Source organism: Octopus bimaculoides, chromosome 7 (assembly GCF_001194135.2).
Source record: "Octopus bimaculoides isolate UCB-OBI-ISO-001 chromosome 7, ASM119413v2, whole genome shotgun sequence".
In the NCBI taxonomy this organism is placed as follows: Eukaryota; Metazoa; Mollusca; class Cephalopoda; order Octopoda; family Octopodidae; genus Octopus; species Octopus bimaculoides.
The window spans coordinates 61,576,247-61,595,132 of NC_068987.1; the positions used below are offsets into that span (position 1 = coordinate 61,576,247).

Consider the following 18,886-nt stretch of genomic DNA (forward strand, 5'->3'; position numbering starts at 1 on the left):
ATATATATATATATATAAATTAAAGAATAAATAGTCAAAAGTAAGAGGGAGTACGATTCGACAGCTGTTTAATGACCACTACACATGTTTTGTCCTCTAATACATTCTTAACGGAATACACCTCAGCTATACACGCACGCACACACACACACACATTAAAAAAAAAAAAATAAAATCCTGAGAATTTGTACCTTGATATGCAAAGGCCTTGATGTTAAAAGTTGAAGAAGACAATGAAAGCATTGAAAAAACGAAGAAATATTTTATGAAAAATATCTCTAATTGGTACCAGTTCCAATTCCCTTAGTCTCGGTTTCCACTTCCATTGGTTTTCTGAAAATTAAGTCTATTTATATTAAACTAAATCAAAGAATGTGTGTGTGTGTGTATATAGATATATATATATGTATTTGTGTGTGTATATATATAGATATATAGATATATATATGGCTACATTAAAATAATACTTTTGATACGTTTATAATATTTCATTCTAAAAGAAAATTCTCTAGTTTTTTTTTTGTATCTGATTTTTACGTCCGAACTTCTAACAACTTTTTCGTTCCATGTTATTTAATTTTAAGAAAGAATGGAAATTGCAACTGATCTTGCCTTGTTAATAAATGCTCATTACTATTTTCAGTTGAAAAGAAACTCCAATTAAATAAACATTTTTCTTGTTGAATATAGATAACTTGCAAGAAAAAGAAATAAAACTTAATTGTATATAAATTTCGTTTCACTAAACATTAGTGATATTTTAGAGCAACCTAGGCGCGGAGCTCAAAAACAAGTTTAGACATGGCAGGTGTTTAACTACTGTAGCTAACTGAACTTTTCACATATAAATGACAAATATAACCAGATGACAAAATATATCAGTTTCATATTAATTACTTTTGTTTCAAAATGTAACTAGTTGCTATATTTATTATTATAAATCCAGCTGCCAAGTGAAAATTTGGTTGTAGCGGTAACATTAATTGTTGTTTACTTGTAATCGTTATGGCGAAATTACCGATGTTGTTCAATTACTGCCTACAAGTTTAATTAGACACTTCGTCTACATTTTATAGCAATGGCGGAGGATTTGTTTGCCAAAAAGCTTGCTGTAACTATGCGATGTTCAGATCGAGATGAAAGGTTTGTAAAAATCCATTCCTTCTTTTATTGAAAGATACAACCCGATACTTGCATTTTTGTCATATATATACATTTTTATCGTTCGACGTTTATATATATATTAGTGAATTAGAAATATATGCCTTCATTTTCTTAACTTATCCTACCCCAATCTTTATTTATATTGAGTGCCTATCTCTATTAATGTAATTAAATGAAACACATTTGGATGTAGTTACAGCCTGCATTGAGATATGATAGTTGATAATTGTCATAGATCTAGTTCTAGTAATACTGATTGCACAAGAAATGCTGGTCTTGACATACCGATTATTTTTCATTTGAACATTTTTGTTTAAAGACAGAATAAACGGTAATTTTTTTTGCGGGTGTTAATCTGAAAACTTACCGAATAAACAACCGATAAATACTAATTTCTCTCATAGGCATGTACTTATTTTATTTGCCCCGGTCTTGATAAAAGGCAATGTCGGATATTCTCGGAGATGTGAAATCGGAGTCGAGAGGGACACAACCAGTTTCTTTCTTTTATTCTAATAGCCTAATCACTGGAGGAAGGGTACTGACTGTAATCTTTTACAGAGCAACTAAGTCTGGTTGCAGAAAGGCGGAAGTTATTAGATTGCTGAAGACATCTTAGAGCCAGCTGGTTGTGTTAAACCGGGCAAATAAGTTTACTATGAAGATAAATTTTCGTTGGTTAGTAAACAGAGAATAACACAAAGATTTTACGCATCCAAATGATAGAGAAATATGTTTTGTGTTCATAAATTTAGAAATTATTGGAAAGTAATCCCTGGCATATCAGCATTTGGCTCAGATAAAGAATACGTACACCACCCGTTTTCGGCGTAACAAAAGCCCTAACCTTAATCCTAACCCTAACCCTAATCACCAACTTCAAGTGTTTCCGTTTTTTTTTGTTTTTTTTTTTGTCAAAACCTAAATACTGTAAAATATTTTAAGCAAGCTTGCCTCTGCATTACACAGCTTACAAGCATTCTAGTCTTCCAAGTTGGGGCCAGTTCTTTTAAAGTTTTATCAAAATGATCTTCTATACACCTTACTTTAACTATGATGGTTAAGTAAGTACTCCCATAGAGTTAAGATCCTACATTTGCTGTTTGCTGTGCATCCTTCTCCACAACGCACAAACTCTGCAAAAATTCTTGTAAACTTTCCTTCCAACAATATCACCACAATGTACATATACACTCCAATTGCTAAATCATCCTAGGTCACTTCAAACCAAGAAAATCATTAACTCTGACAATGTCTCTTCCATTAACCTATCTGCAATCCTCAGCAAATTCTTCAGTCTTCCTCTTTATAGTTCCATTTCAGTAAGAGCAACATCTCAGAATCAGCTGTCAACCATTCACTCTTTCTTCTATTCCAGTATCAGTCTTTAACAGTCATCTCATGTTAAGTCTCTTTCTCTCTCCTCAGTAACCATCAGCATGATTTCTGGAGTGCCAGGTCTTATGGAGATCTGCTCTTGTCTCTCACTAGTGCTCACTTGCCTTTTGAGAAATTCACTGAAAGTGTTATTTGATGTCTGCAAAAGCTTTGGTCATGCTGGATTTGAGAACGTCTTAGCTAAGCTGCCTATGTAGTAGTTCCAACAATATTTATATCTTGAATCTGAAGTTTCCTGTTGGACTCAATCATCACAGTATGCTTTTACACACACTCCATCAACTCTCATTAACTACCTAATAACACAGATGTTATTAGCATTCAATCTAGTGACTTCACATTAAACATGCATTGTCTATATTAAGGTCCTTCAAAGTATTCTTCAATTTATACATAAGCTTATGTCTTTCAAAAGTACTAAGGCACCATCATTGCACATTAAAGAAACAATCTTGTTTCCCTGCAAGTAAAACACTTCTATGTCATTACAATTGCTAGGCCTTACAATTACTGAGGATCTCTCCTGGGATTCTCACATGAATAATGTTGTGAAAACAGCATTCAAAAGACTTCTTGTTTAAGGACAGAAATTACTTCAGCTCTCAACAGTTGCTAACTCTCTACAAATCCCAAGTAAAATGCACTGTAGAAAACTGTTCCTACATCTGGGATGGTGCTGCTGCTACACATATGTATCCAGAGAAAGGCTACTTCACTGATTGGTATGTGCTTACTTCTCACTTCTGGCAAACAGGCATTCTGTTTTCTTACTCTGATGTAGTGGCCTTTACTTCTCATTGCTGGTTGGGCTTGTGGCTCTCCACTCAAACTCACCTGATACATCTCTTCCCCATTTTGTAGATTCCACACTAATTATTCTGCTAACCCCTCCCCTTCTCGGGGAATCATCCCTCTGTAGTATGCTTCTCATCAATGTTTTCCCAATAGATGACAACTTATTGATGTTCTAACTGAATATAAATTTCATTGATCTGATTAATCTCTGGGAGTATATGAGGGTCATGGGCATTGTCCCTTTCTTCTGAGTAAGCCACGAAAATCAGATCACTTGTTAAATGAGATTGGAGACAATCTTTGTCAATAAGTGCCAGTTCAATGTATCCTCTCATGAAGACAAAGACCCTGGCAAAGAGGATTGACAGCTTCAATAGCAGAACCCTGAGAACATCAGATGATATCACATTGCCAATAAAAAGTTGCATGTGTGCACACATCAGCCCACAGCTTCCCATCTCATAGTTATTCAGCGCATGTGCTGGTACAGACATGCCCTCCACCTCCTGCCAGATCATCCTACCAAGGCCTTGCTTGCTTCATTCTCTTGCTTGATGTGGCTGGAGTCATCCTATGTTAGTGCTCTCAGAGGCATCATTGTGTGTAGAGCTGACCATGTCCACCAGTGCTCCCCATTACTGGTGGTTCTGTGCCAACCCCACAGTGTCCACCAGGAAGACATCGAGCCTCTGGAGATTTTCCTTAATCATGTCCAATCATCTGAGGCCTGCCGTGGGGGCCTCTTCTAGCCCACAACTGCTGTGTTGAATGAGCATAAGGTCCTGGTAGGACAATATGGTTGGAGGCAGAGGGCATGTCTGCACCAGCACATGTGCTGGATAACTATGAGACTGTGGGCTGAGTGTGCAAGCATGCAGTTTTTTTTTTTGGCAATTTGATGATATCTTCTGATGTTCTTGGTGGCTCTCAAGGTTCTGCTATTCACAAGCAGCCATATTTCTGGTCCATTGAGGAGGATGGAGAGGACAGACTCATTGCAGAAGCAGAACTTTGTTTTCTGTGAGATAGAGCAGTGGTAACCAAAGGAGTATGTGGAAAAAGATTTTGCTGTTTAGATAAGGCTCTTCGTCTAAGAAAAATGAGAGATGAATGTTTTTAATTGTAGAACCCTATTGTTCATATATTCGTATATTTTTGCTGTTGATGAAATTTTAACCATAGATATTAGACACAAATGAAGTAATATTTCTAAAATTTCATCTTCTTAGAAGTTAGAAAGACCCCTTCATGGGGACTTAACACCCACAATTTAGTCATTTCATCTAAGCAAAATCGAATACACTTGTACTCTTGGAAGCTGTAGGGTCACCCGAGCATAAAAGATGAGCGTTATTTGTAATTCAATGGTACAACAGTGTAAGAGTTTGCTTTGAGATATACTTAGATTGCGATTTCTGCAATGTGGTGCATAAATTGTCAAGTAAATGAGAGGCATCTTTGCCTCCACTGATTCAGTTGCAAAGTGTTCAGTAAAGTTATTTCGTTGCAGACCTCCTTTGAGTCTTTTTATTATCACTGGGTCACACATGGTCTCCCGATGGTAACATTGATTTCAAGGCCTTCCCAGATGAGTGACTGGTTATTGAAAGACATTCATAGATTGTAAATTTATTCTGTCCAGTTACCTATCAGTATAATGGTCATTTGCAAACTCCAGAGGTGACACTTTCATTTCCCCTTAGCCCTCATGTCACACAGTTTGAGTTGGGTCATGCCCTTCGAATTGCTATAGATCTGTAATGCATTTTATGGCTGTGCCTGTCACCTGTATGGTGAGGAATTCTACATTGGGGAGTAGTAATGACTAGGGTAGGGTAACTGACTGCTTATTGTGATCATTCGTCTTTTGGTTTCCTGTAGCTTTCCTCTCTTTTACAAACCCTGTGAACATACAAATATTTCCTATTTCAAAGAAATTTGAACAATACATATAAGACACAAGTTAAAAAGATTCTCAGCAATTCAACTTCTCTGGTTGATATTAAAACCCCCACCCCCAATAGGGGCCTTAACTCCCACATTTTAGAGCTCCGTTACCTCCATTTTTCAGGAGCAAAATCCTTTTAACAGGTTCCATAAGACTGGAATTTTGGAATCTGCGCATAAAGATCAGTAGTATGGGATACATGTGTCATGATGAGAATTTTTTTAGGGTGTGTAAAGAAGGAAAGAACCCTCATCTGCAATTTTGATGAAATTCGAATCATAGGTATTCCAGTTCATTAGAGAAAATATAACAGAAAAGTCTAATTCTTCAATTGCATGTAACACTGGCAACGCCGGGTATCTCTGCTAGTATCTTATTAAAATATTTTCTACTGTAGACACAACGCCTGACATTTTTGGGGAGGGGGCTAATTGATTATGTTGACCTCAGTGCTTCACTGCTACCTATTCTATCAACTCCGTAAGGATGAAAGGCAAAGTTGGACCTTGGTGGAATTTGAACTCAGAATGTAAAAATGGACAAAATGCCACTAAGCATTTTGTCTGGCATGCTAACAACTCTGCCAGCTCACCACCTTATATCATCATCATCATCATCATCATCATATGTCTGTTTTCCATGCTGGCAGGGGTTAGATGGTTTGACTGGAACTGGTAAGTCAGAGAACTGTACCAGGCTCTTTTGGCTTGGTTTCTATGGCTGGATGCTCTTTCTAATGCCAACCACTCCTAGAGTGTTGTGAGTGTCTTTTACATGTCACTGGCACTGATCTTGACTACAATTTTACTTGGCTTGACATGTCTTCTCAAGCACAGCAAATTGCCAAAGGTTTTGATCTCTTGTTACCACCTCTGTGAGATCATGCTTCACCACCTTGTCCCATTTCTTCCTGGGTCTGCCTCTTCCACAGGTTCCCCCCACAGTTAGAGATCAGCACTTCTTTACATAGCTGTCCTCATATCTAGACAAAAAGCTAGTTTGACAGTAAGTAGATAGTATGCTTTTTTTGCGTCATCTCATTGGCACTCTAAACATTAATGATGACAAAAAAAAAAGACTTTGTAAAATACAGCATTGCTTTGCTGGCATGGCTGTGTGGTTAAAATGTTTACTTCCTAAGTGTGTGGTTTCTGGTTTAGTCCCACCGCATGGCACCTTGGGCAAGTATCTTCTACTATAGCCCTGAGTCAACCAAAACCTTGTGAATCAATTTTGTTGACAGAAACTTAAAGCTAGTCATGTATATGTATGTGTGTGTGTGTGTGTGTGTAAATTTTCTTTGGGGTGTATATGTATGTGCCTTTGTACCTGCTTGTCTTGACGTCTCATGATAGTTGTAAATGAATGTCTCCATCATATATGCAGTGTCATTCACTTCTGATCTTCTGTGAAAGCACGTCTAACCACGGGGAAATATGACTTTGCATGGAAGCAGGTGAGGGTTGGCAACAAGAAAGGCACCTAGCCGTAGAAAAATCTACCTTAACAAACTCTGTTTGACCCATGGAAACAGGAAAGTGGACATTAAAACAATAATGATTATGATGATGTTTTTTTCTTTCCATGCTTTAGTGAACTATACTAATGCACAATCAGATAGCTTTAAGTATCTAACATTTTTGACACTATTTATGATGTATGTATAAATCATCATCATCATCATCATGTATGTATGAATGTCTCTTGTAAATATGTGTTGTTGTTGTTACCTTGTTCCTTTGTTTTCAAGCAGTGTGTCTAGTACAAGTCAGCATGATGTAGCTGCAGCTCTTTTCCAGATTATTGGTTTCACAGTTGGAAATGATATGGCTCAATAGAGAATCAGTCATGTAACACACACTGAGTTCACTGGGGCCATATCACTACTTTAAAGTGCTTGTACAAACATACTGTTATCTAAACAATTATTTTATGCAAGCAGCAGTGCGCTAAGAAGTTTGCTTCCCAACCATATGGTTCTTGGTTCAGTATTACTGCATGGCACCTTGGGCAAGTGCCTTCCACTACAGCCCCAAGCCAACCAAAGTCTTGTGAGTGGATTGGTAGATGGAAACTGAAAGAAGCTTGTGTGTGTGTGTGTATATATATATATCCGAATGTGGCTGATGACAGCGCCACCTTGACTGGCTTCCGTGCCGGTGGCACGTAAAAAGCACCAACTGATCGTGACCGCTGCCAGCCTCCTCTGGCCCCTGTGCCAGTGGCACGTAAAAAGCACCCACTACACTCACGGAGTGGTTAGCATTAGGAAGGGCATCCAGCTGTAGAAACACGGCCAGATCAGACTGGAGCCTGGTGCAGCCTCCTGGCTTCCCAGACCCTGGTCAAACCATCCAACCCATGCTAGCATGGAAAACAGACGTTAAACGACGATGATGATGATATGTATATATATATATATATATATATATATATATATATATATATATATATATAAATAATAACAAAAAATGAAGGAGAACTTCTAACAATGTGTAATGGGAAGTTGAGTAACATTTATATATTTCAGGCCCAAAGGCCCGTAAGAAGAAGAGATTGGTACATGTGTGTGTATGTTTGAGTCAGTATGCTTTGTCTTGTTGTCTTGACATTGTGTGCTAGTTGTAAAATGATTGTCACTGTCATACAAGTGGTGTCATTCATTTCCAGTGGTCTACGAAAACATATCCAACCATGAGGAATCGTGGACCTTGCTTTGAAACAGGTGATGGTTGGTGACAGGAAGAGCATCTGGCCATAGAAAAATCTATTTCAATAAACTCCATCAAATCCCTGCAAGCATGGGAAATTGGACATTGAAATTATGAGGACAATGAAAAATAATGACCTGCAACTTCGGACATATTTAGATTAGCATTTTTCTATATTCTTTTCTACTCTTGGCACAAGGCTTGAAATTTTTGGGGAGGGGGCCCAGTCTATTAGATCAACCCCAGTATACAACTGCTACTTAATTTATCGACCCCAAAAGGATGAAAGGCAAAGTCAACCTTGGCGGAATTTGAACTCAGAATGTAAAAACAGATGAAATACCACTAAGCATTTCGCCCGATGTTCTAACGTTTCTGCCAGCTCACCGCCTTAGCATTTATATATGTTAAGAAGATAATGATATTCAAATTTGCCTTGTTATAAAGTTTAGCTCATCCTATTTCAGTATCTTTTTTTTTTACTACTATCTTCTGGAAATAATGGTTTTAGTTTTACTGTGAGGTCACTTTGTTTCTTTCATTCATTTTATGTCTATTTTTCAATGCTGGCATGGGTTAGGTGGGTATGTTATTGAGGCATTGTTTTACAGTTGGATGCTCATGTTCAAGTAAAGGATCTCTTATTCTGCAGAGCTTCAAAGATATGAGAAATGTGAACAAGAACACTGCATAGATATCATGACTTATGAATAAGCGATCTCTGATTTAAACAAATATGTGGACCCTCCCCCACTACTCTCTCTCTCTCTCTCAATTTCTCTCTCTCACACGCACACATGTATGATGAACTTCTTTTTTAGTCTTCGTCTATCAAATGCACTCATAAAGCTTTGGTTGGCCTGAAGCTATCATAGAAGATGCTAGCTTGAGGTGCTGCATAGTGGGACTGAACCTGAAACTGCATGGTTTGGAAGTGAACTTCTTAACCACAAAACCATGCCTGCACCTGTACACAGTTAGGTCTGTGCACTTCATGTATGCAATTTGTTTCAAGAATATAGAATATGAATGGGGTGATGTTGTAGTCACTATCATTTCATGTCATATCATGCTGGTTGGTTCCGTTTTGATTTGCTTAGCTAATTATGTTCATTATGTGTAAGATTTTAGTACCTACTTTAATCCAAGATTTCCATTCATTATCATCAGCCACTTATTTCTCTGATCTCACTGTGCATGCTGTCAGTTCTTTACTTTTCTTGTGAACATTTCTTGCCACTGGATCCTTCTCCTCTCCTTTTGTTCAAGATATTACTAATACTCTGGTTTTTCTATTGTATATTAATAATATTACTCATAAAATGTATTCTGTATGATGATAGTGATGATAAAATATATTTTGCATTCAGTCATATCAAATCTACTCTGGTATTGTGCTGATAGAACTGGTTGAATCGTGACCCTAGCATGACCCATTTCTTACCATATTTCTATTGAAATACACTTTGTTTATTTCAGTTCATTTTTAAAATAATAAAGCATTATTAAAACATTATTAAGCTGGTATTTGGAGCATAAATTAACATGAAATGTTGATCGGAGGCTTTAATCCTTTAGCATTACTCTGTTAAATGTAATGCCTATTTGTTGTTTTGAATTAATCCTGCGTTATCTCACAGCTTTGAAATTTTGATGATGTGATTGTTTATTTTTAGTGTGACATTGCAGAATGGGTGTGAGAGGCTGGATGTTGTCACTTTGAACATAAAACGGGTAGAATATGTGGGCCTGATATGGTTGATTTAAATGCTAAAGGGTTAATTAAGATCAAGGAGTTTGTATAATTGATTTAGGGGTTTTGATTTTTTAACTCTCAGTGCTTTAATGAAATACCATGCCAATAGCAGCCTACCAAACATTACTTGAGCGATATACATATAAAGAAAGAGTGAGAGAGAATGTGGTATACATTTATAGAAAGGGGGAATGTTTACAATGAGAAAAGCATAAATGACAGAGTTAGACAAATAGGGAGAGGGGAGAGAGAGAGAGAGAGAGAACATTTCTATTGTTGTCACAGATTTTGAAATTAAGTGAAACAAAATCTTCAAATTTGGTATATTGATGTACTTTTTCATGCTGAATCTGATTTTGTGATTCGTTTATTCCAGAAAAATTTCTCAAAAATGTTACAGAGGTTTAATGTTTGATCATTTTTACCTAATCAAAAAACAGGATTTGGAAGCTAGCATTTTCTGTGTGATAGCTGTCTATCACAAAATGAAAGTAAAAGTATTACAAGTATGAAGGCAATTACATGTCATATCAAGAGAGAGAGAGAGAGAGAGAAGCAACCTGAGTGAGAGATTTACATATACAGAGAGAGAGAGAGAGAGAGAGAGAGAGTGATAAAGAGTGTGGTAAATATATATAAAGAGGGGAAAGGTGTAAAAGATGGAGACAGAAGATAAAGAATGGTAGATTTGTAGAGTTATTTCTCATTGCAAATTATATTTTTTGATTATTATATTTTGGGGTTTCGTTGCTGCTATGGGAAGTTGTTGCTCTGCTTCACAAGTTTTTGGTTTACGAGCGGTCTCCGGGAGCAAGTTTACTCGTGTATCGAGGTATCACTGTATATATATAGTAAGTACTTTTACAGATGAGTGCCTCATGTATGTGTGTTTGAACTCAGAACATAATATATACTTATATATATATCTAAATATATATGTGTGTGTGTGTGTGTATGTACGTACGTACATATAAAAGCACTCGCGACACTCTCGGAGTGGTTGGCGTTAGGAAGGGCATCCAGCTGTAGAAACTCTGCCAGATCAGATTGGAGCCTGGTGCAGCCATCTGATTCGCCAGTCCTCATTCAAATCGTCCAACCCATGCTAGCATGGAAAACAGACGTTAAACGGTGGTGATGATGATGATGATTAATTATAATTGAATGTCATTGGGATGCAGATTTTGAAAATCCATTTTCTTAAGGACACACTGTTTCGTAGCCTTTACACACACACACACTCATTTATAGTAGATACATTAGCATAAAGACCATGAGAGTGACTGATGGTCAGTGAAAGAGTCAGTAGTTTGTATGGTTTACCATGCACTGCTCTTTGGAATTCACGCCCTGCCCATGTTTTTCCTGCAGTTATCAAGTTACAGAAGGTCAAACTCAACATCAATAGCATCTGTCACAATAGTCTTAGAGAACCTACATAGTTCAAGGCTACTTATTTACCTTTCACTAAACAACTGTTCTACAAGCAGAAGATAACACATTTTCTGGTGGAGTGAGGTGGCTGAACTGTCAATTTAGTAAACATTACTGGTATTTATTTCATTGGTCTTAGAAGTATGAAAGCAAACTTAACTTCCACAGAAATTGAATGCAGAGCATAAAGGAACTCAATTAATAAATCTCATCGTTATTTTAGTGTCCAGCTTGCCAAGCTTGTATGAGTTAGATGGAATTTGTTGAGGCAGATTTACTGTGGTTGAATGCTTTTTCTGATGCCAATCCTCTTCTGTTTCAAAGCGAAGGTAATATTTCTCTGTGATCAGACATGCTTTCATGGAAGATTGGAAATGAAAGACACTAAGATAGTGATAATCATTTACCAGTATCATGTGATGTCAAGAGGAGATACATTCATATGTTGCATGCATACATATATATGCACATACACACACACACTCACACACGCACATATATATATATATATATATATATATATATATATGTATAAGATAGGAAAATGGAAATTTTGTGGTATAATTTATTCTCCATTATGCATGTTTCATTTTCTAATAGGTATCACAAAGGTTTATATGTTATAAAGCCATGTAAGGAATTTCCTATTAGAGAAATTGTCAGACAGAAAATTTTATAATACAAGGCGGTGAGCTGGCAGAAACGTCAGCACGCCGGGCGAAATGCTTAGCGGTATTTCATCTGCCGTTACGTTCTGAGTTCAAATTCCACCGAGCTCGACTTTGCCTTTCATCCTTTTGGGGTTGATAAATTAAGTACCAGTTACGCACAGGGGTCGATGTAATTGACTTAATCCTTTTGTCTGTCCTCGTTTGTCCCCTCTATGTTTAGCCCCTTGTGGGCAATAAAGAAATAAGAAAATTTTATAATATGAAAATACATTTGAATGAGGCATTTATATTTAAATATTAATCAGGAGCATCACCAATAGTCTTTGCAATATCAAAACACAATTTCCTCATATCCTAGGCGGACCATACAGGGATGACTCTCCTTTTCTCTTTTGTCTATTAAATCTCATGTCAACCTGTGTTTCTTTCCAACAACAGACTGTAGTTGAATTCAACAACTCTGCAAATAATATTTCCATAATCCTCAATTTTAATCATCATCATCATCGTTTAACGTCCGCTTTCCATGCTAGCATGGGTTGGACGATTTGACTGAGGACTGGTGGCATTTTAATTTAGACACAGCAGTAATAATGGATATATATTGATTGTAATAATGGAATAAGCAGATGTGCTTCAAGTGAAAACAGCTGGGATTTACTCTAAACACCTATGTGTGTATATATATATATATACATAGGCACAGGAGTAGCTGTGTGGTAAATAGCTTGCTTCCCAACCACATGGTTCCGGGTTCAGTCCCACTGCGTGGCATCTTGGGCAAGTGTCTTCTACTATAGCCTCAGGCCGACCAAAGCCTTGTGGGTGGATTTGGTAGACAGAAACTGAAAGAAGCCTGTCGTACATATGTATATATATGTGTGTGTGTATGTTTGTGTGTCTGGTGTGTTTATGTCCCCGTCACTTTGCTTGACTAAAGTTGGTGCTCCAGCATAGCCGCAGTCAAATGACTGAAACAAGTAAAAGAGTATATATATATATATATATATATATATATACAAGAGTTAAGGAATTGTGTAGATAAGATCCGGGCTCAGAAGTGATAAATATCCAAGCAAGGTGTATACCACAGGCTACTCTTCAGGCCAAGGATTTCTTGATTAAATGAAAGTTTACATTGTCGCAAGGAGGTACATGTTAACGTGTGTGTGTTTTGGGGCTAAATTTCACAGTTTGCATAAAGGGAAGACACATCACAATACTACATCCAAATATAAAAGTATATTCATTTCTACTCTAGGCACAAGGCCCGAAATCTTTGGGGAGTGGGCCAGTCGATTAGATCAACACCAGTATGCAACTTGTACTTAATTTATTGACCCTGAAAGGCTGAGAAGCAAAGTCGACCTTTGTGGAATTTGAACTCAGAAGGTAGACAGAAGAAATACTGCTAAGCGTACTAACGTTTCTGCCAGCTCGCCACCTTAAATATAAAAGTATGGCTGGGAGATAACAAAGTAGCTACCCTCAGCTTCCACTATGGTCCCAGGACTGAAAAATGTCTGTCATATCTATCTATCTATCTATCTATCTTTCTGTCTGTCTGTCTACATATAATCATTGTTTAACATCCGTTTTCCATGCTGGCACAAGTTGGACGGTGTCATAACTTAGCAGTTTGCAGTTTGGCAAAAGACAATGGTAGAATAAGTACCAGGGGTTAATTCATCTGACTAAAATTCTTTAAGGTGGTGCCCCTGCAAAGCCTCAGAGTAATGACTGAAATAAAAGACAAATTATAAAAGATATATATTATTAGTTAATAAATCGTATGGTATACACCTGATATTTTGTCGGTAAAGCTTCTTCACTGGCTCAGATCGGTTGAAACAATTTTAGTGATCAATAAAAATTCTTGTATCTTCCATCTTCCATCTCTCTTGTTAATCAAATATATCTCATCATCATCATTTAACATCCATTATCTATATGGGTTGGACAGTTTGACCAGAGTTCTGGAAGGCTGCACCAGACTCCAGTCTGATTTGACATGGTTTCTATTGCTGAATGCCTTCCCTAATGCCAACCACTTCAAGAGTGTAATGGGTGTTTTTATGTGCCACCGACACAAGTGCCATTTGTGTAACACCAGTATCTACGACAAATGCGATTTTACTTAGATTGATGGGTCTTATATATATATATATATATATATATATATATATATATATATACAGCAAGTATCTTTCAGTTTACATCTTGCCCAAAATGCTATGCAATGGGACTATGTGGATGGCAAGTGAACTTAATCACATGACCATGCTTTTGCCTAATATCGCAAATCATTTTGTGTGATTCTCTACACATTCATGCAAATTGATCACTATTCCCCGAATAAATAATAAATAAAAAGACTAATAATTTTGGAAAAAATCCATTAGGTTTCAAGATAATTTTTGTATTATGTATTCAAATTGTTATTCAAACATCTTTAATGTGTTTAAACTTGAGTATATTTACTGAATATTTCTTAAACTGTTTGGATATAAAATGATACAATATTCACTTTTTATCTCAGGAAAGTCTATCTTCATTTCAAGATTGAAATGAACCATGTGACAGATCCTATCCAGAAAAAGGTAAATCGATAATTTTTTTTTTAATTTACATTTTCATTGACGATAAATCATAATTCTTGTAGGAGCATTGCATTTATTCAGTTTTAAGTAAATGATTCTTTTCTTTTTCCTGTTTCTCTGAAAAATTAGTTGGATGTAATTAGGTGCAAAAAAAAAAAAAATCATTATCATTGCTTATTTGTATTAGTTTTAGTATTAGGACTTTAGATCTATATAATCTATATAAAGAAAAGTAACACTTATGATGATTGAAATAAATATCAAATTTAATGATGAATTTTCTGAAATGATTCATCACCATTGTATGTTTGTTATTAATCCTTTTGTTACCATACTTCTGTTGAAATACTCTGCATTTGTTTTAGTTAATTTTGAAATAATTACATCATCATCATCATCATCATCATCATCCTTTAAGGTCTGTTTCCATGCTGGAATGAGTTGGATAGTTTGACCAGAGCTGGCAAGCTAGAGAGCTGCACCAGACTCCAGTCTGATTTGGCATGGTTTCTACAGCTAGATGCCCTTTCTAACACCAACCACTTTACAGAGTGTGTTGGGTACTTTTTATGTGGCACTGGCATGGGTGCTTTTATGTGGTGTCTGCATGGGTGCTTTTACATGGTGGCAGCATGAGTACTTTTTATGTGGCACCAGCTCAGGGCTCTTGCAGACCGATCCTCTTTAGTTGGGGAAGTAGCATTAGTACTTCTGCTGTGGAGGACAGATCTTCCTGAGTACAGCAAAGTGCTAGATATCTTGGTCCTTTTAGTAAAATAAATTTGTGATTTCGTTTTTGGATTTGGTTTGCAAGATTTTTTATGTGATTTTGTGTGTTGAAGCATGTTCTGTTGTGTCTGGGGAGAGTCTTTTTCTTATCGTGCCTTAAAATTTAACACACTCACTGAGAGTCAAGACTATTGAAAAGGTTGCAAGACGCAACGAAAATTTTAGGAAAATAAAAATAATAAGTGGAAATTTTAACGGTGAGTGTGTTAAATTTTAAGGCACGATAAGAAAATGACTCTCCCCAGACACAACAAATTTGTGATTATTAAGCTGATGTTGGGAACATAAATTAACATGAAAATTTGATGGCAGGTTTTAATTTAGTTCCCGTTAAAGCATGAAGTTTGTATCTTTGAACCAGGGGCAGTCTCAGGTGAGTTGGTATTGAAAGGCTTAAACATGGTGTGAAGCTGATGGTTGGCAGAATCAGTACAGCACTGGACAAAATACCCCACATGCTTTATTTAATTCCTTCTATAGGAGTTCAAATCATGTCAAGGCTGGCTTTGTTTTTCATCTGTCTGAGTTAGATAAAATATGTAGCTGTGAAATCCATCCAAAATTTGGCTTTGTTTCTGTTTTAGCAGTTAATACACCCGATGACTCCATATGTTATTACCATGTGGTAGATCTGCAGAGAATAGCTATAAACTATGTTTTTAATTTTGTGACCACACATTGTGAATTTTTGGATTTTTTCATTTTTGTCAGGAAGGGCTTCTGTTGATTGAATAAACTCCAATATATTACTGTAAAGTAGAATTAAAGAACCATTTTAATATCAGGGGTGAAATGCAAATACACAGGAACCTATGGGAGACGTTTCTGAGTTGAAAAAAAAAAACGAATCTTCAATTTTACAAAATCATAGTGGTGCACCTTATATAAAATTACTGTTTGGGTTTTAAGAAATCTCATAACAAAAAAGTTAATGTATTTTATCTTTTTTTTTTCTCTCTTTTTTATTTCAGGAACTGGTCATCCGGTTAACAGATGAGAAAGACTTGTTCTTTCTCTACACTCTTCATTTAGGTGAAGAAGATTTCCAATGGTGAATACATTTCTTCTTTCTCAATTTCATGTTCTTAGCATTCTAACTGGCCTAATTCTGACACCAACCAATAAAAACTGATTTTTGTTCAAATTGGCTGTTTTTTTTTCAGTGATACAGGTGTGACTGTGTGGTAAGTACTTTGCTTCTCAACCACATGGTTCCGAGTTCAGTCTTACTGTGTGCCACCTTGGGCGAGTGCCTTCAACTATAGCCCTGGGCTGATCAAAACTTTGAGTAGATTTGGTAGATGGAAACTGAAAAGAAGCCTATCGTGTGTGTGTGTGTGTGTGTTGTCCCTCAGCCACTATGTGACAACTGACATTGGTTTGTTTGAAAGACACCAAGTCCTGTTGACATGTAATCTTGATATGATCTAGTTAAGTCTATCTTGTTACTTTTGGGATCAAACCAAATGTAGAAGAAAAGCACTTAAGTGATGGTGGGAAGGAGAAAATTGTGGTCTAAAATTAAGGCTATGTGTATACAGGTGAAGTAGATGAATTGAGAATATATGAAACAATTGACCCTTGTGTTATGGGTTCATACTCTGTTGTAGATGGTGGTGTTTAGCCATAGATTAGCCCAGATTACATTGATCAAAGTGTTCTAGCTGTGACCTACATCAAGATTATCCAATATGTCACCTACAACAAAATTACTCAATATGTCCTTTATGAAAACTATGAACTGAAGGAGATTTGGGTGCTATTTCTAACAGATCAAGTGACCAGACAAGGACTCTTGTTTACTACTACTATTGGTGTGTTGCTTTGTGTTTTTTGTACCTGGCAGTTAATTGTACTTGCTTCATTTTACTCTAACTAGAGGATATGTGTCATTTTAATAAAACTAGAAAATAAATTAAATAATAAGGGTAGAAATTAATATTATTAAAGGATACCAATTTGAACCAGTGGTCAGCAAGTGGTCTCTCCTCTTATTTATATAGAAAATTAAAATTTTTTTTTAATTGATAAAATTAGAATGTTTTAGATACACTTTCCCTGGAGGTGGATTTTGTATGTCTTTCCTTTCACCAACACTCACCTGTTTCCAAGCAAGGTAATATTTTGCCATGCTATAGCCAGACAATGTTCTCACAGAAGACTGGAAATAAACAACCTTGGTTGCATGACAGTGATGTTTGTTTACAACCATCACATGATATTAAAACCAGGGCACCCAATTAACACACACACACGTGCACGCGCGCACACACACACACACACACATACACACACACACACACTAGGTTTTTTCAGTTTCTGTTTACCAATCTACCAAATCCACTTATCAGGCTTTGGTTGACCCAGGGCAAGAGTGCCACACAGTAGGATCGGACCTGAGACCACATGGTTGGAAAGCAAGTTTCTTCAACCATACAGCCACACCTGCATGTATAAATCAGAAGTGAAAACCAGGGAATTTAAAAGATGCAAAGTGTAGTAGCCTTGTCCAGCACAGCAGGATTATCTATTAGACTGGCTACAGTGAATTAAGCCTGTAAATGTATTGATTATTGTTTCAGAGCAAAGGGAATGAGCTATATAAGGATTAACCATTTCAAAAGAATCAGGAAGTTCAAGATTTTTTTTTTAGAAGTGGTAAAAATAAGATTAGCACTTAAAGACCAGGTAATAATCTATTGTAAAAATCTGTGGTTAGTTTGTATATTCATGAGTTATCAGTTTGTCAGTGCTGTAATTGTTTAATCCTTTAACATTCAAAATACTCTCCCAAATGTAATGTTTATTTATTCATATTGTTGTTTTGGATTAATCATGCATTGTCATGTAGCTTTGAAATTTTGATGGTGTGATTATTTATTTTTTGAGTGACATTTTATTTTTGTTTCTCACCTATCTCTCGATACTATGTTAAAACTCCCTACAGTGTTATTTATCAATGATTTATGGTTAAAATGTCACACAAGATTAGACTAATTCATAGTATTTGGCTAAGATAGATGCAGTATAGTTGTAGTGGTGGTAGGTGGCGGCAGTGATAGTAGTAGTACTACCACCACCACTGTTACCACATATACTAATAAACTGAGGTGACTGAGGACAGTATTGTGGATTATGTCTTAGTATACTGTACCTTTGTAAGCTTGGTGCTTTAGTTTTGTCGGTTGTGAGTTAAGTGTATTTTTCGGAGAGAGGGCACAGGGTATAAACATGTTGACCTTATTGACTCTCCTAAAGATCTTTGAATACCTTAGCCAAAAAATAAAAAAAGAAGAAAGAATGAGACCTGGTAAATTATCTGACGATGCTGGGAACTATTCACTTATATTTTTTTTTCATTTGATTTGTTATTTAACTGGATTATGTGTGGTGAGGCTTTTTTTTTTATAGTATTTCTTAGAAATAAAGACATTGATTATTCCTCTTGCAAACTTCCTTTCATACAAATAAATCTCTCTCTTTATATTAAAAGTAATTATTCATTTCAGCTGATGACTGATTCTTGGTCTTTAAGTGTTATCATCAATCTTTTATCCATAAGATTACTTCCCAACCACATGGTTCTGGGTTCAGTCCTCCTGCAATGCACCTTGAGCAAG

At 36.3% G+C, this 18,886-nt stretch overlaps 1 protein-coding gene across 2 annotated transcripts in view; it reads left to right on the top strand.

The window, feature by feature from the left end:
• The window catches only part of LOC106874657 (spindle assembly abnormal protein 6 homolog), a 47,048-nt gene that overhangs the window by 613 nt on the left and 27,549 nt on the right, over window positions 1-18,886 (top strand). Inside the window, exons 2-4 of one of the 2 annotated variants that reach the window (XM_014922454.2) lie at window positions 1,077-1,143; window positions 14,417-14,477; window positions 16,238-16,317. In XM_014922454.2, coding sequence (XP_014777940.1) covers window positions 1,079-1,143; window positions 14,417-14,477; window positions 16,238-16,317 — 206 coding nt within the window. In that variant the 5' untranslated portion in view covers window positions 1,077-1,078. Of the gene's footprint in view, window positions 1-777; window positions 1,144-14,416; window positions 14,478-16,237; window positions 16,318-18,886 lie in introns of those variants that run through there. The other variant, XM_014922455.2, reaches the window with a different exon arrangement.